The sequence below is a fragment of the Giraffa tippelskirchi genome, chromosome 5, assembly GCF_054371585.1.
Source record: "Giraffa tippelskirchi isolate mGirTip1 chromosome 5, T2T-mGirTip1v1.2.pri, whole genome shotgun sequence".
Classification (NCBI taxonomy): domain Eukaryota; kingdom Metazoa; phylum Chordata; class Mammalia; order Artiodactyla; family Giraffidae; genus Giraffa; species Giraffa tippelskirchi.
The window spans coordinates 52,249,115-52,276,168 of record NC_137279.1 but is presented as its reverse complement, the minus strand read 5'-3'; the positions used below and the strand labels follow the sequence as shown (position 1 = coordinate 52,276,168).

The window sequence follows — 27,054 nt, the reverse complement described above, 5'->3', positions numbered from 1 at the left end:
CAAAGGGATCTAATGTTTTACCAGGAGGTATCTTTGCGGTAACCTCAATTTTTCTTTCTCAACTGATGTCAACAATCTCTACTTATTGTCTCAACTTTAACATAAAATGAAGTTTTTACTCAAGCAGAAAGAATGTGATGAATATATAGTTGTTTCTGTCCCTTGGGAATAAACTAGTTGTAGATCCATGAATTTCTCAGTTTAAAAAAAAGTTAATGGGGTGAATAGGAGGGAAAAGAATATTTATATTTGTAACAACCCAAAATGTATATAATAAAATATCTTTTTTTTTTTTTTTTGCAACTGCTGGGTATGATCCAGCCCAGAGCTATGGCTCTGGGGATCACCTTCAGTCCAAAGACAGCAAAATCTGTTAATTTCATGTGGAAATTCATGGGGTCGTTTTGAGGATGTGTAACCTGAAAAATGAGAGTGACAAATTAAGGTTTTGTGTACAAGTTAAGTGACTGGCTTCTTTGGTCATTGTCTTAGTCTCCCTCTCTGTAAAAATAAATTTGCTTGCAAAGCTCATTAATAGCTTCATCATTGGTGTTCAGATAGCATGTTCTTTAAAAAGCAGTGTGTGGTTGTGGTGATGGTCACACAATTCTGTGGAAGCACTAAGGCCAATTAACTTGTACACTTTAAATGGAATAATTATCCTTGGAAGAAAAACTGTAACAGACCTAGAGAGTGTCTTAAAAAGCAGAGACATCACTTTGCCTATAAAGGTCTGTATAGTCAAAGCTATGGTTTTTTCAGTAGTCATGTATGTGAGAGTTGGACCATAAAGAAGGCAGAGTGCCAAAGAATTGATGCTTTCAAATTGTGGTGCTGGAGAAGACTCTTGAGAATCCCTTGGACACCTGGGAGATCAAGTCAGTCAATCCTACAGGAAATCAACTCTGAATATTCATCGGAAAAACATGCTGAAGCTGAAGCTCCAATAATTTGGCCACCTGACAGGAAGAGCCAACTCTTTGGAAAAGACCTTGATGCTGGGAAAGATTGAAGGCAAAAGGAGAAGAGGACAGCAGAGGATGGATGGTTAGATAGCATCATTGACCCAACAGACATGAATTTGAGCAAACTCCAGGAGATAGTAGAGGACAGAGGAGCCTGATGTGCTGCAGTCCATGGGGTTGCAAGGAGTCAGCATGACTTAGCAACTGAACAACAACAAATGTGCACTATATCTCAATAAAACATACTTAAAAAAAATCAATATGTAATTATATTTGAAAAGATTGTGGGGGTTTTCCCTTGGTAGATTTCCCTTGGCACCTGTGTATGCATTTGGGTTTCCCTGGTGGCTCAGACAGTAAAGAATCTGGCTGCAGTGCAGGAGACCTGGGTTTGATCCCTGGGTTGGGAAGATACCCTGGAGAAGGAAATGGCTACCCACTCCAGTATTCTTACCTGGGGAATTCCATGGTCAGAGGAGCCTGATGGGCTACAGTTCATGGGGTCACAAAGAGTCAGACATGACTGAGCATAAGTTACAATTAGATATGTAAGGAATGTCTATGGCACTTTTGAAGAAGTTTTTACTTTAACCTTTCTGATTAGCCACCAAATTAATGATTCTTGCAGCATCGAGTAAAAGGGCCTCTATTATAGGATTCAGAGACACAAACGAAAACTTGCAAAATGTACTAAAGTGGTAAAGGAGCTTAGGATTCGCAGATATGAATGTGTTGAAGTTACAGAGGGTACATGTGTGTCTATGTGTGTGTTTAACAGGTAGATAAACAATTGAAAATAGAGCTAAATTTATTTGTGTTGATATTTATGTCTTCATTTTCTTGCTGTCCATTGACTACTGATTTCACATCTGTTGAACTTGAGAAAAGTAATAAAAGATTCATTAATTTTTATTAATAAAAGATTCATTAATTAACTAATTCATTAACCCAGAAAACTCTGATCTGACATCTACAAGGGACCCTGCATTATACTAAATTATGGAGATGTGAGCACAAATAAGTTAGGTCCCTGTGTATGCTTTTAATGTCAGTTTTTAGCTTTTAAAGGGAATTCTCTTTATTGTATGTATATTAAAAAAGAATACATTTTAGGGTTGATTTCTTTAGTAATGCTAAAGAATATTCACAAATATTTGGTCTCATATTTATTTGTGAAGCAACAAGGTCTCTTATGCTCTTCTTACTGGAAACTCTAAATTCCATATCTCCCCAAAGAAATACTACTTATTTTCATATATGACAGATGAATACTTTATGATTATCCCTATGTTGTTTTTCCCCCTTGGTATTACAGATTGACATACACAAGTCTAAGAACAGCAAATCAGGAATCAGGAAACATGAATTCTCTCTACAGCTCTGTTCCTAAGACCCTGAATGACCAAAGGCAAACGGAGGCTCATCTCTAAAAATAGGAGTGGGATGGAATTGGGATATGTCTTCTCTAAGACTGTTTCCAGTGCTTGCAATCTCTGGGGTTGTTTCAGCTCCTTTAGTATAATATTTTTAAGGGGCTTAGAGTCATCAATGAGGACATGTACAAAAAACATGAAATTTAGAACATATGCATCTTTTCTGTAAGCAGATTGATACAAAGTGCGTTCTGGAATGTGAATTCCATGAAGTTTGGGACCCTGTTGGTCTCATTCATGGCAATACCAGGAGTTAAATAAATATTTTTTTAAGAATGAATATATATATATGAGACATATAAATAGAGAGGGAAAAATAAGAAAGGAAACTTTAGATCTCAAAGAAAATCTAAAACAGAGGTCTAACTACGGGAAGAGTAATAGATTGAAGTAGAAAAACCAAAAATAGATGTTTCATTTTGTTTTGTTTCCTCAAAATATGGGACAACCTGGTGGCAGATTTCAGTAGGAGAGAGTACACAGGTAGGAAATTACTCATTTACTAAGCAAATATTTAAGTATCCTCTCAGTATTATTGTAACGGTTATCAAACCTTTTGATCTCACAACCTTTTTACACTTTCAAAATTAGTAAGGATCCAGAGGTATTAATATTTTATGTGTTATATCTGATATGTACCACATTGGAATTGAAACTGAGAAATTTAAATTTTTTAATTTAACTCTTTTAAAATAATGACTATAAGCCCTTTACATGTTAACATGTTATGAAAAATAATTTCCAAAATGAAAAAAAAATACTTAGGTGATTATCACTGTTTCACATTTTTGTAAGTCTCTTTAATGTGTGGTTTAATAGGAGACAGCAGGCTTCTCATACTTGCTTCTGCAGTCTATTGCAGTCTGCTGTTTGGTTGAAATATATAATATTATGGAGGAAACCCAGCCTTAAAGAGGTATGGGGTTGGAAAAGGGAGGCCCTCAAAAACCCTGTGAAGGATATGAGGAACCCCCATGGGTCTTGATCCCACATGGGGAGAACCACTGTCTTCCAGAATGGTGAAACATGAGCAGTGAATTTTGTAACTGAAGAGGCAATATGATATTTCTAGCTGAAAAAGGTATTGATGTTCAAATTAAAAGAAAAAAGATGTTGGGGGATCCTTGATAAGTAAGAACCAGCTCGGATTGGAGACAGGTATGTGGCTTCCTGTTGTGAGAGAGATGAGGGAATCTGTAGCTATAGGTTTGCAGAATGTTGTCTGGTATGACTATGATTCCCCTAGGAGGGTGTGATGAACATCTAAGAATATGCCACCTACTGGCATACAAGGTGGTCAGCATTCATTATTAAATCCAAAATCTCTCAAATAGAAATGTCTTTTTTAACTCTTCAAGGATTCTTTCATAAGGAGAGATAATAAGTGAAATGTTAAATGCATATATAAAGCATTTGTTTATATTATGATGCCTTGTTTCTGATTGTTTTTCCTTTGCTTTTTTCCAGACCATCCAGACCTTTCAAGTTACCAAAAAGGTAAAGTAGTCTGGATCATCTTATGAAATAAGTATGTGCTTTTCCCATTTTAGTATTTTCTTTACGTTTTGCTGCTGTTTTTTTCCTTCCTCATTTGTATTTTTGTGAAGGAAAACTATATTTCCTCTGAGTTGGTGACTTGAGGAATCGTGAACTCCAAAAAGTGGTTTTAATCCCAAGGGAGTCTTTTAGCCTTTAAATTCTAGTTGGGTTTGATCATTTATGGGCTTCTCTTGTGGCTCAGCTCGTAAAGAATCTGTCTGCAATGTGGCAGACTTGGGTTCGATCCCTAGTTTGGGAAGATCCCCTGGAGAAAGGAAAGGCTACCCACTCCAGTATTCTGGCCTGGAGAATTCCATGGACTGTACACCATGGGGTCGCAAAGAGTCTAACACGACTGAGCAACTTTCACTTTGATCATTTATTTTTGCAGGATTATTTTGAATTCTTTCCTGTAAGGCTTGGCTTCTCAATGTCCTACTTATTGATGAGAGAGAAACCATCCAGCCAACTACCATGACTTGAACTCACAGCAGTTTATATCAGATGGCTTGTCTGTGTCTCTTTATAAAAATTTTGTTATCTTGTACTCTTTTATGTGGAAATTTTTAAGTTTTCATTTTTTAGTAGAAAATCTAAGTTTTAAATGGACAAGTGTTTCCGAAAAAAAGCATTGTCTCATCAGATGTCCTTGTGCATGGTGATTCCAGATATGAGGTAGTTAAGAAATTCTTCATGATATTTGAAATTCATTTGCTAAGGAAGCTCAGATGCTGATAGCTCTGAAGCTTTCCTCAGGAGAGTTATTCTCTCTTTGGAGTAAGATTGCTACATAACTTTTAATTAGTAAATTCCTTTTATATTTAAAAATATTAATTTTTAAATTGTAATAAAAAAGACATAGCTTAAAATTTACCATCTTAACCATTTTAAAGTGTACACTTCTGTGGCATTAAGTACATTCACATTATTGTACAAACATCACATCATCCGTCTCCAGAACTTTTTTCAACTTGCAAAACCAAACCTCTGTACCCATCATATAGTACCTGCTCATTTCTTCCTCCCCCCAGCTCCTGGCAACCACTGTTCTCCCCTGTCTCTATGAATTCCATTACTCTAACATCTCATATGAGTGGAAGAGCACAGCATTTGTCCTTTTGTGACTCTCTGATTTCACTTAGCATATTGTCCTCAAGTGTCATCCATGTTGTAGCATGCATTAGAATTTCCTTCCTTTATAAGACTGAACGATATTCCATGGTATGCATATACTACATTTTTTTACCCAATTTTGCAACAAAAAAAACTTATGGAAAAAAGATGAAGGAAAGAGGTTACACAAGCAAATATGACACATGAAGAAAATGAATTTCCACTTTTCTAGAAATAATAGGGTCTTCTTAAATGACCAAAAGTTTTACATTTTGAAAGAGTCATATGTATTTTTCTCTGTTAAAAGATTTGTATTTTTAAAAGTCTTGATTTCTTCTTTTCAGTATACGCACATGTAAATACAACTTCTTCCTAAAGTTAGCCTTTTCTAATTCCCCTTTCCCACACTAGCTAGAAGTAATCTTTTCCTTCATAGAAGTCACAAAATTTTTTTATCTGTATCCCTGTAAAAATACACCTCTGTTGACCTAGTTCTGTAGGTATTTGCATACCTGTCTAATTTTCTGAATTAGGCTCTAAGTTCCTTGAAGATAATATCCATATCTACTATGATTTTATTCCCAGAAAACCTGCTTCCTTACTATGTAATGCTAACTGTTGAATGAGTTTTTACTTCACAAGAAAGAGTTCTGTGCTGTTTTCTTCTGTGAAATGCCATAAGCTTCAAATATTCCACTAAATTGATAGTTGATACCACTAGAAAAGTTAGGATTAATAATATTTAGAAATGCTTACCCTTAAAAGAGAAGATGGATAAGGAAAATATATTAAAGGAAACAGAAGGGAAGAAACACAGGAGGAAGAGATTTTTTTAGGAAGCAAGCAATAGCTAAAGTGTTAAATATTGCTTAGGTAAAAGAAGATGAAAACCAGGACAGTTAGTTGATATTGGCAGTTTCAGAAGACTCACCAGAGCAAAAGCTAGGCTGTCAGGGGTTAAGGACTGGGTAGTTGGTCAGGAAAAGAGGCCTGAGGTCCGAGGTACTCATAGGCTCTAAAGCCTGGCTCTCTGATCAGAAAGGAAGGGGAGAAAGAAGAGAGGGTTTCCAGAAAGGCAGCAAAGGTCAGAAGAAAAAAAAATCTTTATAAACTAAGAGAGGAAAGTTTACTATGGAGGGTTTTACTGTAATATAAATGGTCCATTTAAAACAGGTCCCAGCACTGTTTATAATAGCCAGGACATGGAAGCAACCTAGATGTCCATCAGCAGACGAATGGATAAGGAAGCTGTGGTACATATACACAATGGAATATTACTCAGCCACTAAAAAGAATACATTTGAATCAGTTCTAATGAGGTAGATGAAACTGGAGCCTATTATACAGAGTGATGTAAGCCAGAAAGAAAAACACCAATACAGTGTACTAACTCATATATATGGAATTTAGTAAATCAGTAAAGATAACCCTGCATGCGAGACAGCAAAAGAGACACAGATGTATAGAACAATATTTTGGACTCTGTGGGAGAGGGCGAGGGCAGGATGATATGGGAGAATGGCACTGAAGCATGTAAATTATCATATGTGAAACGAATTGCCAGTCCAGGTTTGATACATGATACAGGGTGCTCGGGGCTGATGCACCAGGATGACCCAGAGGGATGGGATGGGGAGGGAGGTGGGAGGGGGGTTCTGGAAGGGGAACACATGTACACCATGGTGGATTCATATCAACATATGGCAAAACCAATACAATATTGCAAAGTTAAAAAATAGATAAATAAATTAAATAAATAAATAAATAAAACAGGTCCCCTGTATAATGTCACATGAGCATAAGTTCGCCCTTTAAGATACTTCATTTATTTAACAGTTATTGCTGATATTTTTCCAGAATAAACCCAGTAATAAGGTGATTGAGAATCTATGAGTATGTTTGAGGGGCTTCCCATGTATGCGTGTGTGCTTGGGCATGTCCAACTCTCTGCGACCCCATTCTCTGTAGCCCACCAGGCTCCTCTGTCCATGGGATTTTCCAGGCAAGAATACTGGAGTGGGTTGCCATGTTCTCCTCTAGGGATCTTTCTGACCCAGGGGTCAAATCCGGGTCTCCTGCATTGCAGGGAGGATTCTTTACCACTTGAGCCATCAAGGTCCATATACCTCATGAAAACTTTAGCAGGGCAGGAACAGCCTGGACCAGGGTGCTAGGCAGCCTACCCGCTCACTTAGATCTCCAGTTCACCCACAAACGCAATCCATTCACCCTGCTCCTTCTGTTATCTGTCATTTTATAGAAGGAGAATGAATCCTTCATATCTGTATTGTTTGATATGTGACCTGTTGAGATGATGATGTGCTCTTTTATATTGGTTTGGTCAAAAAGTTCATTCAGGTTTATCTGTACCATCATATAGAAAAACCCAAACAAACTTTCTGGCCAACCCAATACAACAGTGCCACGGGTAGTGCTGCGGGCCTAACTGAGCAACTGATACAGCAGTAGGGCCTTGAGGAAAACCATCACCTGGTCAGTCAGTCACTAAGAAATGACTGCCTGCTGTTATCCAGGAGTCACAGAAGTGGATGGCATGTACAATTATGTTGTAGTGTGGCATAAAGATGTACAAAATTAGATCAGGCAGATGAAAGACAATTATTACATGGTATACAGAGGAACATATAGTAAAAGAGTGGTCCTTTGGAAAATTCTCCCAATGCATGTGTAGTTGACTTTTCAGAGAAAAGAATGCGTTAGGTCCTTTATTCAAATTTAAACTTAGAATATGTACCTTGAACTCAGATGCATCATGAGGGGAATTAGCTAGAAAATATAGCTGTAAAATTTATAGGTCATTTTTAATTTCCTTTACTTCTCCAGTTTTCCTGCTTTATTAGATTTTTGTCATAATATTACAACCATTGTCTGGGTTTCATATTATACATGAAACTTTTCTTTCCCACATGGTGCCCGTAGCTACACAACATCTTAGCATAGACAGCAGGAAGCAGAAACAGCCTCAGTCATTGTGTGATATTTAGGAGAAACCACTGTCTGAGTGATATTCACTCAAAAGAGTTAGGGCTTTCCCCCCGTGGTGCTTTATGTCCTCAGGATAGTGATTCCATTTCTTAAGTGTGAACAGTTGTCTCTAGGAAAGGTTAGCATGTGAAACACGTGCTGTGTGAGGAAGTAGACTTGTAATAGGGTAAGGTTAAATGTGTTTAGAAGAAATGTGCTGAAATCGCTAACGCCGTAAAGTTTCCATATGTAGTCAGTGCACGGATATGGTAGAGAGCAATGCTGTAAAATCAAAACCAAATGTTTTCAAAGGCAAGAAAAAGCAATTATTGAATGAGTTTTTTAAGATTGCTGTGCATGTGTGCAGATTTTTCAAGAACACAAACAAAAAGTCATTATATAGGTAAATTAAACCACAGCATGAAAACTAAGCAATTTGGGGCCCATGGCCTTCTATTGATAACATATTTGTAGGTAAAAATGCATAACTTCTGGTTTATTTGAAAGAAAATTGATCCATTTCATATAAAGTATAATGAGTAATTGTGTAAGCCTGGAGGCCTTTTCACTTCATAGGGCTGATATTTTAAAGGTCTAAAATGTAAAGGACTTTTTTCTAAGCCTGAAGCAATGAACAGAAAGTCTCAAATGTGCTATTGACAAAGGATTTTATTGCTTCAAGCCAGTTACTTTCATCTTGGTTTGCATTTGGTGGAGGAGGAAATAAAGTATAGAAAATATAAGCATTGGGTGTGTTCTGGAAATACGAATGATTCTGACCACTTGGTGTTTACATTTGAACAACTACAATCAGCATATTGTGATTTATGTGTTTTCAATACATTCAGAATTATTCTTAAGTTATTCCACCTTATCTAGCATAATTTTTCCTTAATGAGTTTTTAAAGGCAGAATTTACAGTCTAGTGAATCATGTTCAAACTTGAAGTCCTTTGGGTCTGCATGATTTTGCACAGAGAAATTAAGAGTGTGGCTTAGGAATTTAATTCTAAATGACAATTTTGGAAAGCATCTGTTTGTGGCAAGTTGACTTATTCTTGATGTCTTTTGTTTCTCTTGTGTTCGAAGCAAGAGATGATATCATAGTGGCTAAGAAGCCAGACTCTTAAACCAGACTACCTGGCTTCCTAGCTTTGTGACTTTTTTTTAAAGATATAATTGATATGTAACATTATATTAGTTTCAGGTGTATGACATAATAATTTGATATTCATATGTATTGTGAAATAATCACCACAGTAAGTCTAGTTAATATTCATCACTACACACAGTTACAAAATTTTTTTCTTTCTTGTAGTGAGAACTTTTAAAATCTACTCCCTTAGCAGCTTTCAAATATACAGTATAGTATTATTAACTATAGTTACTGTGGTGTAACATTACATCCCCAGGACACACTTGTTTCATGACCGGGGCCAGCTTGTGACTTTGAACAAGTTATTCAACCTGACCGTGCCTCAGTTTCATCTCATAAAGTTGTTGTGAGAATTCTGTGAGATGATAATCTATGTAAAGCATGAGAGCAACTGGAACTCTTAGTGTATGCAAGCTATTATTCTTTATTCTCCTAAGGTTGCTTTTAAAAGAAAAATAATGAAAACTGCCTGTGCAAGTGCTCCCTTAAAGCATAATTATGTTATATTTTAACTTCCTTATTAAAATTTAATGTGAATATCTCCATGAAGCCAGATCTATGAAGTTGAGCGATCAGAATATAAAAATCAGCCATCTATTCTTAGAGACATCTTGTAGCTTTTTTCAGAATTGTAGAGCCACAAGCTTTCTTTAAACTGCCAGCATGATTTTGAAGAAAAAACTCAAAATATCTGAGCAAGAAGTCTATTTCAAATGAGCCAGAAATAGCCATCACAGCAGCCCAATGAGCTAACACTGTCGAGACTTGAAGAGTAATTGTCCGAAAGTTAGATGTTTCTTTTCTTCTCTGATAAAAATTCAAGAAACCTGAAGTTGGCAGAATACATTTTGAATTTTAGAAGAGTTCAATTTAGTCAACTTCTATTAAGCAATAAGTTGTTAGCAAGATCTGCAAGCATCAGGTTAGGAAGGCCTGGTCCAAGATCTTATGGAAGGGCCCAGAAACAGGCCTTTCAGTGGAACATAGTGAATGAGGGTATGGGAAGGGTATTGGGAGAAATGACTTGACTGTGGAATTTTGTAAGAAAGGAGTTTCTGAGTTGTAGTAAGAAACCACAGCCAGGCCATGGTGATTGGAGAATTGAGGGAAGATAGATACATGGGTGTTTGTTCATCTAATCAATAGATGGTGACCAAGCACCTTTTAAAAGACACTGTTTTGCAGACAGGATCATCTATATCATTTTTCTATTTGCACAACAGAAATAGAGACACAGACGTAGAGAACAACTGTATGGATATCAAGGGGGAAGAGCGGATGGGAGGAATTGGGAGATTGGGATTGACATATACATACTACTGATACTTTGTGTAAAATAGATAACCAGTGAGGACATACAGGGAACTCTACTTAATGCACTGTGGTGACCTGAAATGGAAAGGAATTCCAAAGGGAGGGGATGTAGATGTATGTATGGATGATTCATTTTACTGTACAGTAGAAACTAACACAATATTGTAAAGCAACTATACTCCAATAAAAACTAATTTTCAGAAAAGAAAGTATATAAATGTTTAGCAAAAAGAAGAAGGCACTAATATGGTACTAAATCAACCACTCAATCAATCAAAAGTCTCTGCCCTCATGTAGCTCACAGTCTAGTGGATAAGTTCATTATTGTTGTTTACATGTCCAACTTTTTGTTTTAACTAATAAGAAGGTTAATAGGTTTATGGGGAGGTTTCAGTTCGGTTTGGTTCTTCTTAAGACTTACAGGCTTTCCCAGGTGGCTCAGCGGTAAAGAATCTGTCTGCCAATGCAGGAGACTCAGGTTTGTTCCTTGGGCCGGGAGGATCCCCTGGAGAAGGAAATGGCAACCCCCTCCAGTATTCTTGCCTGAAGAATTCCATGGACAGAGGCGGCTGGCAGGCTACAGTCCATGGGGTCACTAAGAGTTGGACATGACTTAACATCTAAAACAACAATTCTTAAAGCTTTACCTGAACCTGTTTATGAGCTGGGTTCTTTTTCAAGAAGTGATGGAGAGAAAGTAGGGAGAAAGGAATAACTGGAGAAACAAAAGTTCTGGAAGAAACTGCAAAGAGGATGGAGCCTTTGTTAAAATATATTTCCTTCCACTTAGAAAGTGTAGATCCAAGATCTTTTCCCAGGCACAGATAGAGCAATGAAATATAACTTGTCAGAAATGGACATTATGCTCACTTTCAGATGGTTAGATAGCATCACCGACTCAACAGACATGAATTTGAGCAAACTCCAGGAGATAGTGAAAGACAGGGAAGCCTGGCATACTGCAGTCCATGGAGTCACAAAGAGTCAGACACGACTTAGCAACTGAGGAACAACAGTTTATAATCTCATTAGATCTTTCATTGATAAATACTTGTACTTGGTCTGAAGTAGGAAGAATTAACAAACTGATCTGTTAGGTAGTGAAAAAACTTTGCTCTGCTTCTAAGAGGCTTTCTCTGTGATCTCTCTCTGCTTTTGTAGTTACGCAGCCCTGATAGCAGACTGGCCTGTGGTGGTCTTGGGCATGTGCACGGTGTTCATCGTGGTCTGTGCCTTGGTTGGAGTATTAGTGCCAGAGCTTCCTGATTTCTCTGATCCATTGCTGGTAAGGAAAACTGAGCCAATAGAATCTGCTCATCTATTTTATTTAGCCTTCTATCATCTCAAAAGATTAAGCATTTTAAGACACTTTATCTTATGTTATCTAGTACCCTCTCTTTTGAAACGTTCTCAAGCCATCAGTAAGTATAGTCACTTTCTGAAAGAGGGAAGACTTGTCTGTATTCTCAGGTTCTCAAAGGGGGTCAAGGAACTTGCTCACCATCAAAAATCTGGAAATCTGTTTCTTGGTCTCCATGTTAAGCTAAAAAGCAGTAAATTGGAGAATCTGCACACTATAAAAACATTTTCACAAAATCTTTACAACCAAAATGTCACCTTTTTTTCTCCCGAGGAAGTTAAAGGAATTTCAGTGTTACTAAGAGAGAGCAGGGTCTGTTTTTAAGTATTGATAGATGTCCCTCGGGTGTGGAATAGGGAAGAAAATATGAATGAGGATAATGATAACAATAAACTCTTTGTAAAACATGCATAACATAATTTAATTTGACCATGATGTTTTATAACATAAAAATAAGTATTTACTAAATGCTAGGGATGCATATGGAAGAGAAGCTTCAGATAAGTTTTTTATCCTCCTCTTTCCTGAGATATGTAACATGCCAAAGAATCAGGCTGTTTTGTCACAGTAAATAGGTGATCATTATTATGTCAAATCATCTTGTTTTAATGCAGTTCACCTCTGGAGTAGCTCTGAGGAACGTATTTATTTTCTGTTGAAAGCTATCCATCACCTTGACATTGCCTTCCCACGCTGTTATAACTATACTTAGCCTGAAATGAAGTACACTAATGGGAATTTGTAATATTTTGCCGTAGGGTTTTGAACCAAGAGGGACTGCAATAGGCCAGAGACTGGTCACATGGAATAACATGGTGAAAAATACAGGATACAAAGCAACATTAGCAAATTACCCCTTTAAATATGCAGATGAACAAGCCAAAAGGTAACCGTTTATTAACTTTTAGACAAAACACTGCTAATGAATTCCACTTATAAACACTGCCTGAGCAAAACAATTACATCTAAAACGTGTGGCTCAAAATCTTTACCAAATGTGTTGAAATTGTCATTGTCTTTTACGATTGTGTCTTCTGTTAGTGAAGGTTTGTGTTTGGGGTGTGGTTTTTTTTTCCTTCTTCAGAAGTGAGAAAATTAATGGTGGTTGCTTATGCCCATCCATCCAACTTAATAGCAAGCACTAAATAGGTCATGACTTTGAGGCAGTATTGTTACCGGTAGGCTTCTCATCCTTGGAATGGTGAGGAGTTGACTGAAGATCAAATTGTGTTCTATTTCAGCCATCGGGATGATAGATGGTCAGACGATCATTATGAAAGAGAGAAGAGAGAAGTTGACTGGAACTTCCACAAGGACAGCTTTTTCTGTGACGTTCCAAGTGAGTGGCATCATAGATGACAAACCTCTCAGACTTTCCTGGGATTGAACGTGATTGATAACCTAGACTGGCGGGTATATGTGACTGGTCACACAGCTTTACTGTTTCTGTCATGCTTCAAGACATTTTGTTTAACTTGTAATTTTACTTCTCTAGGTTAGTCAACCACTAATCTGAATTTATTTACCTATAATTTAAAAAAATGAGCGAAAAAGAAAATAATAAGAAAGAGAGGATTGAGTTATAGCCGGTTTTAAGAAAGAAATAAATCTAATAAAATTATTGACCTTGCTCAATATTTCAAGTCATTTTAAGAAACTCTTTGTACATATTTTTAGATTGAACCTTGAAATAATCTACTGTCAAAACACCTGTATTAATAGCCTTCTTGTGCCTGCCTTGTCATTAGGCATTAGCGGAAGAAAGACAAACAAATAAAGTCCAGAGGTTCAAAGCTTGCATGCCTCAGCACCCCTGCTCATATATGGATGAGATAAGTGAACTGAGTTACGACAGCAGGAAGTGATGGTGATTGAAGAGTATATGGCAGAATATGGCCTTGAAAAAATGAGGGCCCAAATACTGTAAGAAATTCCCAGAGGCCAGGAATCCTGATTTCAACATGGCATCACAGATCTCTAAATTCTGGCAGCAAATTCACTAAACAAAATCTGCTGTAGCCTAGAGTCATCCTGATTCCTCTATAGCTGCCAGGAAAGAAGAGTTCAGGGCCTCAGAAAAACATGTCTAACTTTGTATGTCACTGATTAGCCCTCATGGTTACAAGTGGGGAATTGTGATAACTTCAATTTCTGATTGAGTGAATATTAACATTGAAGCTCCTTTGGTTTCAGCTTTTTTTGTTGTTGTTGAAAATCCTTCTAAGATGTGTTTTTTTTTTCTCTTCTTAGATCACTAGGGGACCTGATTGTGTCTTAGATGTTTCTATATCTATTCAAACTTCAGGGTCTTTGTCTTGAAGACAGGAGTTTACTAAAGAAAACTTTGTAACCATTAATAAATGCTCATGTAATAAAGCTTTATTCAAAAATTTGCAAATTGATTTTCTTTGTTCACACCATTTGGCATTTTCAATCATATAAAATTAACCTACTTTGTTTCAGTTCACTTATGTTAATTTTTTAATGGCTGAAGGAGCAGAAACAGTACTTATTGAGCACCTGCTTTTCAGTATCTCATTTAATTTTCAACACCTACTTGAGAAAGTGTTGCTGTCTTTATTTTACAGATGAGGAACTGAGGCTCAGGGAAGCTGTTAGTTGCCTAAGATCACCTAGCTAGTAAATGAGAGAAGCTGGTTACAACCCAGTTTTCACTCTAAAGACCATGTTCTTTCCAGGATATCACACAGCCTCCCTTGTTCGGAAATATATTTTGTAACAGTATGATTTCCAAAATACTTTTTCTAGAACTCTGAGCACTCAGCAAGAATGAGGAGTTTGTCTGTGATCCTGGCCAGCATTCTGTGTTTAGTTGACTTTTGTTAGTGCTTTAAAATTGATCACTTGCCATCTTTACTCTCTAGTTAGCTGCCAAGGAGAACACCTTTATAATCCATTCTTGATATGCCCTAGTGCCTCATTCTTTGATTTTATATACCACTGTGGTGATATGTTGTGAAATTAAGAGGGAGGCATTCAGTTGATTTTCTGCCAAAAGTTCTTATGGATTGTTCTTCGTAATTACAGTCTGATCAGAACTAGCTATGTTACATAACTTCTGTGATTTTTAAGATACAGTGAGTTGACAAAGGCTTTGAGCTAAAGCAATATTTAAAAAAATTTTTTTTTACATTTTTCTCCTGGAATTTAATGAAAGACAGGATTCCCCACTGCTAGTGAATTGCCCATGTGGTTTCCCAGTTTGAATTATTTCTGAATTCTGAGTTTTCTGAAATAAATGAATAATTTATAAACCTTTTTCTTTTTTTTTTTCCCCTGTCACCAGGTGACCGATATTCCAGAGTAGTATTTACTTCAGCTGGAGGGGAGACATTGTGGAATTTACCTGCAATTAAATCAATGTGCAATGTAGATAATTCAAGGGTATGTAAAGTAAAACTGAAATCTGTTCAGCACAAATAAGGTTATATTTCTGAAACTCCTTTTACTGCTGAGCCTGGTGCCTGATCAGATGAAAGCACTTGAATGGCTTACCTACTGAAGAATAAACATCAGGAGAATGGCTTTGCATTCTTTCCAACCCCAGGATCAAAGTATTTCTGTTTCCCCACCTTTAAAACATACCATCTTCCTTAATAAAGATCTCTTTCTTTCCCACTCATGTTCTTTGTCTTTGATAGTCTTTTGTGTTACAGCTTATTTCCTTTCAGGATAATAGTTAAGCCTTTTTTCTTCTTTTGTTGTATTTTCTCTTTCGTAGTTTCATTGTTCACTCCATTTTCCCCCTGAGGCAATTGTCAGCATCTTAATTATGCAATGAAATGCTCACCTTTCTGGCAATCAATGGGTCAGTTTGGCCGGTGACCTCAAAGAAAAATTTAGGGCACAGGCTAGGAAAGGGGACATCAAAGAGCATAAATACAATATCTATAGAAATGGCCTGAGTAATCCAATCCAGATTGTTCTGAATTCTGAACACCTTGATGCTTTAACAAGACATAAAGATGTAAGAAGACAGGTGCTTCCACTTGTAATCTTCTGTAGAGCACCAGAAAATATAAAGTCACCTACCAGGCCTGGAAGAGCAGTCAATTTCATGTGTTCAGACGTAGTTTCTCCAAGTAGAAACTGCTGTCTAAGGTCACTAATGGCCTCGTCCAAGCACAGTAACCAGGCAGAAAAGGAACTTGTATTCTGAGCATAATTCTATTCTCAATTAATGTCTCGATTTGATCACTATCAACTTCAGCTGGTCTACCAGACAGTGGAGCATTGTCAAGCGAGAAACTCCAGCAGGAAACCCAATAAAATGTAAATCACTTGTCAGTTGAAAATCTAATCACATGCAGTAAGAGCTAGCCTGACAATCCAGGGAAATCACCTGTTCTATTAACAGGGTTCTTTAATGCATAGGGGGTAGAAAGGACCCTTTGAGGTCACCCACAGACCAGCATTGTCCCTGTGCTGATAAAAGGACCTTCTGAGAACTGAGTGGCTTACCCAGGTCACCTAGTTAGTTGGTCCCAGATCTCCTGACTTCATTCTTCATTCTGAGAGGCCATTTATATATTTTGAAAATAACTTTTGCATTGATGAAGATATCAGGATTTTCTGTGAGTGCCATCTTATCTCTGTGCAACTCCAAATAGACCGAAGTCACAAACCATCTATAAGCAGCCTACAGTTTCTTCATTAGTGAGCCATTTTTGTCATATTTTGTTCTGTTCTACAATGATCAGTGGATTTTCGAAAGCTACTATGAGCATATTTCTCCTTGTTATGGGTTACAACCATTCTCATACAGAAAGTTGACTCTGAAGTTAACTTTGGAGAGCACTTGCTGTGTGCAAGGCTTTATACTGGGTATTTTAGATCTCTCACAATAGACTTGTGACCTTGGAATAATACCTTTTAACAGATGAGCAGTTATGCTTAGAGTAGTTAAGCCAGTCTGGTTACTTTATAATCACGCCTTGGATGAAAACAGTTCATTAACCTCTTAAACCCTGTTATTCCTACCGTTGCAGTTAATGTTTAGACCTTCCCTCCCTTGAAGACACTAAAGTGATTGAATTCACTCAGTTGATTAACAGCTGATGTTTTTTGAGTGTTATTAATATTTGTCAGGAAGTATTCTAAACACTTCAATGAATTATTTCATTTAATCCTCACAACAGTGTTAGGAATGAAACACTGTTATTTTGCCTGTTTTGCAGATGAGGAAGTTCACACAGGTGGCAAGTGACAGATGCAGGATTTGAACCCAGACAAGTCTTAATTCCAGGGCTTCCCAGGTGGCTCGGTGGTAAAGAATTCACCTGCCAGTACAGGTGGTGCAGGTTCAATCCCTGGGTCAGGAAGATCCTCTGGAGGAGAAAATGGCAACCCACTCCAGTATTCTTTCCTGGGAAATCCCATGGACTGAGGAGCCTGGCAAGCTACAGTCCATGGAGTCTCAAAGAGTCGTACATGACTGAGCAAGTAAACAACAACAAAAGTCTAATTCTAGAGTCTATGCCTTTACCCTCCATTCTTTATGCTTCTATAATGCAGATTACTGCTCCCTCTCCCATTTGTGTTTTGCATTGTTTTGCTATATATACCATTTCCCACTCAAATGAACTTCAAAGAATCATCATGGCCTAGAATAGAATAAGTACCTTTTTAAAAAAGCTAGCAATTTATTCTATGAGTACATCTTAGATTTTTAATAAACTCAAAAACTCAAAAACCAGTAAGCAGTACTGTGCCATTATAGCTTTCATAAGTGAAAAAGAATATATTATGTATACATATATGTGTATATTTCAGATGATAAAATATCAGCACCAATAGGAACCTTACAAAAAGGCATACAGAAAGGATAAATAATTGAATGAATTACTTGAAAGGACAATAGTGGGTGGAAAATAAAGCTAAGGTTGAGATTGGACATACAATAATGCATACCCCACAATTCTGTGTATTTGCATGGTGGTGAGCTTCAAATTTGTCTTTAACCTCCCTGGCAACCAGAGCAAAGAAGAATTCATGGTCAGAGACAAAAGTCACTTAAATAGAGTGACAAGTTTGTTTTTTAGAACAAATCCATCTTGTCTTCATACTAAGACAGGAAAGGATTGTTCCCATACTTCCAAAAGAAGTATGATGTTCTGAAGAAAGTTCTTTTAGCAGTTTTACGAGAGGTACAGTATTGATTCTTACTTGGTTTGTAAACCATATCTCAAGTAGGTTGGTACTTGAGATATAGCAGAAGCTTTTCTATAAGAGATAAAGCAATGAAATCTCAATATGTGGTTTCTAATGGTTTGGCTTGAAGCATCTGCAAAATTTAAACTATTGAAAAAAGTAGATGTACTTTGCTTGTCTTTTTTTCTCTACTGAGCTCTTAATAAGAATGTTTAGCTGTGAGTTCAAGCCTGTACTCCCTGGGAAGAACAAAACAATTCGTAGTGCTCTTGTGAAAATGTGAGGAACAGACCCAAAGACACATCTGAATGAATGGTCAAGCCACTGACAGATGAATAAACATAACCAAGGTCCTGAAATTCTACCTCAAGGAGTATGGTTTTAATTTGAGCTTTTTAAATTAAATGCTATTTTTGCCAATTGCAAATGCCCTTGTATTCTAGCCTCAAACTCTTGCTGTGAACCTAGAACAACATGTTTCTCACAGAGATAATATATTTAGTGATGTCTTTCTTGTGTGCACACTCAGTCGTGTCTGACTCTTCAACCCCATGAGCTATAGCCCTTCAGGTTCTTCTGTCCTGGAATTTCCCAGGGAGGAATACTGGAGTGGGCTGCCATTTCCTCCTCCAGGGGATCTTCCCGACCCAGGGATCAAACCCATGTCTCCTGTGTCTCCTGCATTAAAGGCAGCTTCTTTACCGCTTGAGCCATCGGGGAATAATATCTAGTGGTTAACGGTTCAGATTTCAGATTATTACTGTACCTTTTTGAGTCTCCCAGGTCAAGACCCTTTGGGGATTTTTATTTGTTTTGGTGTTTTGAGCAAACGGTGTCCTGAGGCTACTTGACAGTCTTTCCTTTTTTTCTCCCCTCAAATCCTTGCTATCGTACCTAAGCACTTGATTATTAACAATGATCAAGTTGAATGAGACACATATGAAATCATCTGGAGCAGAAGAGTTTAATCGTTGGTCAGTTGACCCCAGAAAGCCTCTGGTAATCAGTGTAATGTCACCATGAGATCAGGTGTTTCAGTTGTTGCCTGCCTGTGCTGATAGCACATTGAGTTCAAACACCAGTTCCCATTAAAATTACATGCAACTTGTACTCATAGTTCAGACGGGTTCTGGTTTCCAGAGTATAGAGCTTCTGTTTCTGATGCTGCATCTGTCTCCTCACAGAAAATGCTTGATTTCTTAGACTCTCTCAAAGGGGGACTCAGTTACTTCCCCTGATCTTCTTCATTACTTTTTCCTGCACTTCTGCATTGCTGTGGGGCATGCTGGCAGAGAGTCATTAGTAACAAAGATGTTTGTGTGTCTAATCTTGACTCTGCTGGAAACTCTTTTCCCTGTTTTTAGTCTTTGTACACTGTAGAAGTTGGTGCTCAGAGGAATCAGCTTGTAGTAGGGATTTGAAATTTGGTACCTAAAACCCTTTTTACTTAGGTAGCTTTTGTGGACAGCTGGAATACACCTCCCTCCTCTGAAGCTTAGAAGACTCTAGAAATGTGTTTCTTGATGCTTGGAGATTTTGTTTGTTTGGTTTTTTTTTTAACGTTTTGACTGCACCATGCAGCATGCGATGGGGGGATCTGAGTTCTCCAACCAGGGACTGAACACATGCCCTCTGCAGTGGAAGGTCAGAGTCTTAACCGCTGGATTGCCAGGGAAGTTCCCTGATGCTTGTTTTAAAGAGAGCTGTGGAACCCTTGCTTTTCTTTCGTCTCTAGGCTCCCTTCAACTTTTAATATATGAGGAACTTAGTCACATGAGGAATGAGAGTCCAGCAGTTGATTGACTCTGGTATTAAGGGCTTAATATTCTTGCCTTTATTGTTTCCTAGTGTCTTACCATATCTCCAACTTGGCCATTAGATTTGCAAGTTAAGGTATCATTTAAACTCTGCTGGTTTCTTCCTTTTCTCTATTTGAAGGCAACTCCACCCCTGCTCCCATCTGACCAGGGAAGTGTGCAAAGGCATGTTATCACCACACAAGCAAAATGATTTCCTAAAACTCCCATGTGTGAATACCTAGAATGAAAAGGGCATCCCTCACGAGAGCTGCAAGAAATGGCTCTCAGAAACTCCATCCTTATTTTTATAAACTTCAAAGATTTCAAAATCATTCCTATGATGCCAAAAACATGCAAAGATACAGCTGCCTTCTACGTGAAGATACACCTGCTTGCTAAGCCCTTTAAGCACCACATTGTAACATATGATTGTATCGCACTGTCTCCGTCCCAGATGACTAAGCTGTGCTTCTCTCTCATCGCACTTACAGACTTTGGCACTCTGTCCACAGGTTCACATAGACTCTTAAACATAATATGCTGCTTCTCATGCGAATTGTCATCATTGCTTTTCTTGTCTGATTTCCCCTCCTCACCATGAGCAACTTGAGGGCAGGACCAATTTGCCTTATTTGTCTTGCATAGGTGCTCAATAAATATTTTTTTCTTTTGGATGGACAGCATCACTCCCTGAAAGCCTAGATGACCCTTGAGCTCCATGCCTTTAGATTTAGGGCACTGGCATCCAACTCAGGATAAATGTCTATTCTCTGTCCTTATTTTTTACCCTCTAAAACAGTCCTCAAAAACTGTTTTCCAAAGGTTGTTCATCAGCCAACATCACCTTTGAATTTGAGGATTGGCCCTCCAGAGGCTCATTAGCATTTATTTTTGATAGCAGCCATCAAAGTAGTATTTGGTTTGTGTTTGTCATGTCCAATTTTTTAATCTCTGGTCAGATACACACATAAAAAACCCTCTGCAACTCTTTGAAAAGGTTAGTCAAGGACAGAATTCTGTGCCTTTTTCCCCAGTTTTAGCTGGCAACCCTGTTTCCTTTATCTTTGGCATTTGGTTATTTGGACAAGTACAGATATGTTCCTTCTAGCTGATAGTGGGTTTTGTAATGGATACAGTTCATTTTCTTCCATCTGAAACTGTCAGACACTATGCATTACCTTTCTTTCAATTCAGTAGGCTGAGCCTAGGGACTTGCCTGTTATTTCTTTATGGGATAAAACTGGTTATCTGAGAGATGCTATTCCAGGATTTACTGTTATTTATTAGGTGGTTCAGTTCCCCCTGAGTGAGCTTATGTGAATGTTTTTACCTAGGAACAATTAAATATTAATTATCCTGTTTTATGAAATGTCTAGTAATTATCACTCTAAAAACGAGCTTGAAAATTAGCCCTTTGTTAAAATCAGGATTATTTTAGTACATTGTATAACAACCCTTTGATTCATTTTTTTAACTCCCAATAGAGTATCTTTTAAAAAAACAAAAAACATTTTATTATGGAAATTATCAAACAGATGCAAAAGTAGAATAGTAGACCGAATCCCTATGTGCAGGTCACTGAACTTCAACAGTTCCCAGTATGTGGCCAATCTCCTTTCATCTACACTTTGCCCCTTGCAGGATAAGTCCCAGTAAAGTATGCTGATCGCCAGGGCTTAGTGAGTTACAAGTAACTTGGTTCTTGGATAAGTCTGAGTTCTAAAGATGATTTGTACCAACGTCTCTACTTTGAGAAAATATTTCAGTGCATGATTGATAAAATGGCAACCCACTCCAGTATTCTTACCAGGAAAATCCCAAGGACAGAGGAGCCTGGCAGGCTACAGTCCATGGGGTCGCCAAGAGTCAGATATGACTGAGCACACACACACACTTTAATAAAAGGGAAAGGGTGGTTTTAATCTCATTAGAAAAAAAGTACTGAAGCCCTTCTTGAACTTTTGAGTTTCTTCCCTGGAACAACCTTTGGTAGATAGAGATGAGGAAAGTGATAGGAGTGGGTCATCTTTAGCCCTGGCACTTCCAGAGAAGTCTCTGGGCAGGCTCGAGAGCAGGGGGATATTTCTTACTCTCAGCCTCAGGATAGAGGGGCCATTCATGTAATTTATAGATTTTTAAAGCAATCGGATTGTGCAGGCTTCACTCTAACCTTACCACTGCCACCTTTGGCATTGGAACAGATTTCAATTTTCTATAAGAAGAACAGCCATAAGAAGAAAAGCCTTCTCCAGGAATAGTGTTCCAAATGAAATACTGTCCACATTAAATCCAGAATTGTTAGACTTACTAATATGCAGCAGACCTCTGTTTACCAAACAGAAAGTTCCCCAAAGCAGGAGGGGTGGTTAGCCAACTTGAATAAACTTTGAAGGCTGTGGAAGAAATAAATTCCCACTTAAGTATTTTGTTACCTGTATATGTTTATTTAAAATCATACATCTATCATTTTAATTTAGAAACATTTCCCCTTTCTACTTATATATCAGGAAACCATTTTATTCCAGGTTTTTCATGTATCTTTAGCATCTGCTTCTGATATTACCAGGATCACTTTTTGATTTACTGACAGTTTTCCAGAGAATATCATCTTTGCCTCCCCCTAAAATGATGACAGTACCTCTGTCACCAAGTATTTCATACTGATCACCAGAAATTTTAGGTGAAGCCACAAATTCATTTCATATATCAATCGGGCAATTGTTCTCTTAATTAATCCAGTAGGTGTTCATACATATGCTTCACAGCCTATCCATTTAATTGCTTTTTAAAGTGACTTTGAAAGGGCTTGTTTACCGAAGAGGTGTTAATTTTATCTCCTTTTTGAAACCAAACTAGCATTGATTGAAATTGTTTCACACTTGGATGTCATCCCCAAATAGTAGTTTACTGTTCAAAATTAAGTAACCTAGCAGGAAAGCCTGATGTGCTGCAGTTCATGGGGTCACCAAGAGTCAGACTGAGCAACGGAACAACAAAGTGAGCCTTCTGTAGCTGAAGAAAGCAGACTGGGGACGGGGGTGGGGTGGGGTGAGGGAGGGAATCTCACCTTGTAGTCAAACTGACACCTCCAGAGGATGATTCTGTAACTCCGGTTAACTTGCCTGCCCCTCAAGGCCACCGTCCTTCAGACCTTTCCATGAACTGATTTTAAACGGCAGTCCTTCCGCCTGTCTCTGTCTCCGCAGATCCGATCGCATCCGCAGTTTGGCGATCTCTGCCAGAGGACCACGGCTGCTTCCTGCTGCCCCAGCTGGACGCTGGGGAACTACATCGCTATTCTGAACAACAGATCATCCTGCCAGAAAATCGTGGAGCGCGACGTTTCTCATACTTTGAAGCTTCTCCGGACCTGCGCCAAACACTACCAGAACGGCACCCTGGAGCCAGACTGCTGGGACATGGCGGCCCGGAGGAAGGACCAGCTCAAGTGCACCAACGTGCCGCGGAAATGCACCAAGTACAACGCCGTGTACCAGATCCTCCACTACTTGGTGGACAAGGACTTCATGACCCCGAAGACAGCCGATTACACGCCCTCTCTGAAGTACAGCATGCTCTTTTCGCCCACCGAGAAAGGCGAGAGCATGATGAACATCTACCTGGACAACTTCGAAAACTGGAATGCGTCCGACGGCGTCACCACGGTCACCGGCATTGAGTTTGGTATCAAACACAGCTTGTTTCAGGATTATCTTCTGATGGATACCGTGTATCCCGCCATCGCCATGGTGATCGTCCTTTTAGTCATGTGCATCTACACCAAGTCCATGTTCATCACCCTGATGACGATGTTTGCCATCATCAGTTCTTTGATCGTGTCCTATTTTCTCTACCGCGTGGTATTTAACTTTGAATTTTTCCCTTTTATGAACCTCACTGCGCTCATTATTCTGGTGGGCATTGGAGCAGACGATGCCTTCGTCCTATGTGACGTCTGGAACTACACCAAATTTGACAAGCCTCACGCGGAAACATCAGAGACCGTGAGCATCACGCTGCAGCACGCTGCCCTGTCCATGTTCGTCACCAGTTTTACCACGGCGGCTGCCTTTTACGCCAACTACGTGAGCAACATCACGGCCATCAGATGCTTCGGGGTGTATGCGGGGACAGCCATCCTCGTCAACTACGTGCTGATGGTCACGTGGCTTCCGGCGGTGGTTGTCCTGCACGAGCGGTATCTGCTTAATATCTTCAGCTGTTTCAAGAAGCCCCAGCAGCAGATTTACGACAACAAAAGCTGCTGGACGGTGGCCTGTCAGAAGTGCCACAAAGTCCTTTTTGCCATTTCAGAAGCATCTCGAATTTTTTTTGAAAAAGTCTTGCCGTGCATCGTCATTAAATTTCGCTACCTCTGGCTGTTCTGGTTCCTGGCCTTAACGGTGGGCGGGGCCTACATCGTCTGCATAAACCCAAAGATGAAGCTGCCCTCCTTGGAGCTGTCTGAGTTTCAGGTGTTCAGGTCGTCTCACCCTTTCGAACGTTACGACGCCGAGTACAAAAAGCTGTTCATGTTCGAGCGTGTCCACCACGGGGAGGAGCTCCACATGCCCATCACGGTCATCTGGGGTGTATCCCCAGAGGACAACGGCAACCCCCTAAACCCTAAGAGTAAAGGGAAGCTGACCTTGGACAGCGCCTTCAACATCGCCAGCCCAGCTTCGCAGGTCTGGATTTTGCACTTCTGTCAAAAACTGAGAAATCAGACTTTCTTTTACCAGACCGACGAACAGGACTTCACCAGCTGCTTCATCGAGACCTTTAAGCAGTGGATGGAAAACCAGGACTGTGATGAGCCTGCCCTGTACCCGTGCTGCAGCCACTGGAGCTTCCCCTACAAGCAGGAGATTTTCGAACTGTGCATCAAGAGAGCCATCATGGAGCTGGAGAGGAGCACGGGCTACCACTTAGATAGCAAGACCCCAGGGCCGAGGTTTGACATCAATGACACCATCAGGGCAGTTGTGTTAGAGTTCCAGAGTACCTACCTCTTTACCCTGGCTTATGAAAAGATGCATCAGTTTTATAAAGAGGTGGACTCATGGATTTCCAATGAGCTGAGTTCTGCCCCTGAGGGTCTCAGCCATGGCTGGTTTGTCAGCAATCTGGAGTTCTATGACCTCCAAGACAGCCTCTCTGATGGCACCCTCATTGCCATGGGGCTCTCCGTGGCCGTGGCTTTCAGCGTGATGCTGCTGACCACTTGGAACATCATCATCAGCCTTTACGCCATCATTTCGATCGCCGGAACTATATTTGTCACCGTGGGTTCTCTCGTCCTGCTGGGCTGGGAGCTGAACGTTTTGGAGTCAGTCACCATTTCGGTGGCAGTGGGCCTGTCTGTAGACTTTGCTGTCCATTATGGGGTGGCTTATCGCTTGGCCCCTGATGCTGACCGAGAAGGGAAGGTGATCTTCTCTCTGAGTCGCATGGGCTCTGCCATCGCCATGGCCGCACTGACCACCTTCGTGGCCGGGGCCATGATGATGCCCTCTACGGTTCTGGCTTACACCCAGCTGGGCACCTTCATGATGCTCATCATGTGTATTAGCTGGGCTTTCGCCACCTTCTTCTTCCAGTGCCTGTGCCGGTGCCTTGGGCCGCAGGGGACCTGTGGTCAGATCCCTTTACCTAAAAAACTCCAGTGCAGTGCCTTCTCCCACACCATGTCTGCAAGTCCTGGTGACAAGGGACCAAGCAAGACACACACCCTGAATGCTTATCATTTAGATCCCAGGGGCCAAACATCGGAAATGGAACACGAGTTTTATGAATTGGAACCTCTGGCAGCCCACAGCTGTGCAGCCTCTGAGAAGACCACTTACGAAGAGACCCACATCTGCTCTGAATTTTTCAGCAGCCAGGCAAGGCATTTAGGGCTGCCTGTCCATGCAGCTTACAACAGTGAACTCAACAAAAGCACCAAAAATGAAACGAGCCCTGCCTTGTTGCAGGCCTCTCTTGAACAGCACACCATGTGTCGCTTCTTCTCTCTGAATCAGAGATGCAGCTGCCCAAATGCCTACAAACATTTGAAATACGGCCCGCCCTCTTGCCAGCAGATGGGCGACTGTTTGTGCCACCAGTGCGCTCCCACTGCCAGCAGCTTCGTGCACGTCCAGAACGGCCTGGCGCCTCTGAAGGCCGCACACCAAGCCCCCGAGGGCTTTGTGCATCCAGTCCCACACATCCACCCCTGTCCTGGCCTACAGTGCAGGGCAAAACTGCCTGGAGCCCAGAATGTTCTGCCCAGGAGTTTCTTCCCCCACCCAGTGCAGCACATTCAGGCCCAAGAAAAAATCACTAAGACCAGTGTACACAGTCTTCAGAGCCTCGAAGAGCATCTTCCAAAGACGGTAGAGCCATCATCGTTGGTCTGCAGAAGCGCCGGAGCCTTACACAAAGCTTGCTGTGGTCCTGAGACTCACCCCAGGGGACTCTGTAAAAACAAAGACCTCAGGACCACAGAAGGCAGGGCCGGGGCCGCCGACAAGGACTCCGTTTCAGTGAGTCAGACCAACAAGGCAGAGAGGCAGGTGGAGCCGAGCCCATCACAGACTGATGTCATTGTGAGCTCAGAACATTTAAATCAGAATGAACCCAAATTTCTATTTAACCATTTAATAGGGGAGGCCGGTTATAGGTCCTGCCCAGACAATCCACAGAGCTGTGGCAGAATTGTGAGAGTTAAGTGCAATTCTGTGGACTGTCAAATACCAAACATTGAAGCCAACGTGCCTGCTGTATTAACACCCTCAGAACTTTCTGGTGAAAGTTTGTTAATTAAAACACTTTAATAAATATAGTATTAAACCAGTGGCTCAGTCATTCCTTTGAAATAGAAGTAAAAAATCGGAAGTTTAGAAACAGAGCCCCAAAATACAAGAACAAGCATGTTTCACTTTGTCAAAAATCATGAAGTATTTTTAGATCCCATATGAACAATCAACAGACGCACGTATCTAATGAATGTTAAGAGTGTTAGCCGTTTGGGGTTTTATGGTTTCAAAAAATACAGTTGTTTTTTGATATTTGTACTCAGCTTGAATAGTTATTGCCTCTTTCTCTACCCTCTCATAGCAGTGAGTCGAAGATTTAGAGTCTGAGTTATCTAGAACTTTCATTTCTCCCTGGTAGTTGTATTTACCTGATAACCCTTATTCTGGTGCCTTTGGTTGTCAGTAGTTAGGGCTTTTGAT

General features: G+C 39.7%; 1 protein-coding gene across 15 annotated transcripts in view; it reads left to right on the top strand.

Moving 5' to 3' along the window:
- Window positions 1-26,671, top strand: part of DISP1 (dispatched RND transporter family member 1) — a 229,175-nt gene extending 202,504 nt beyond the window's left edge. For 13 of the 15 annotated variants that reach the window (XM_081489865.1, XM_081489855.1, XM_081489861.1 and 10 more), the window contains 6 exons: window positions 3,866-3,895; window positions 11,666-11,789; window positions 12,623-12,750; window positions 13,106-13,203; window positions 15,172-15,269; window positions 23,041-26,671. In XM_081489865.1, the coding sequence (XP_081345991.1) occupies window positions 3,866-3,895; window positions 11,666-11,789; window positions 12,623-12,750; window positions 13,106-13,203; window positions 15,172-15,269; window positions 23,041-26,652 (4,090 nt within the window). In that variant the 3' untranslated portion in view covers window positions 26,653-26,671. The remainder of the gene's footprint in view (window positions 1-3,865; window positions 3,896-11,665; window positions 11,790-12,622; window positions 12,751-13,105; window positions 13,204-15,171; window positions 15,270-23,040) is intronic. The other 2 variants (XM_081489870.1, XM_081489863.1) reach the window with 2 other exon arrangements.
- Window positions 26,672-27,054: the final 383 nt, after the last annotated feature.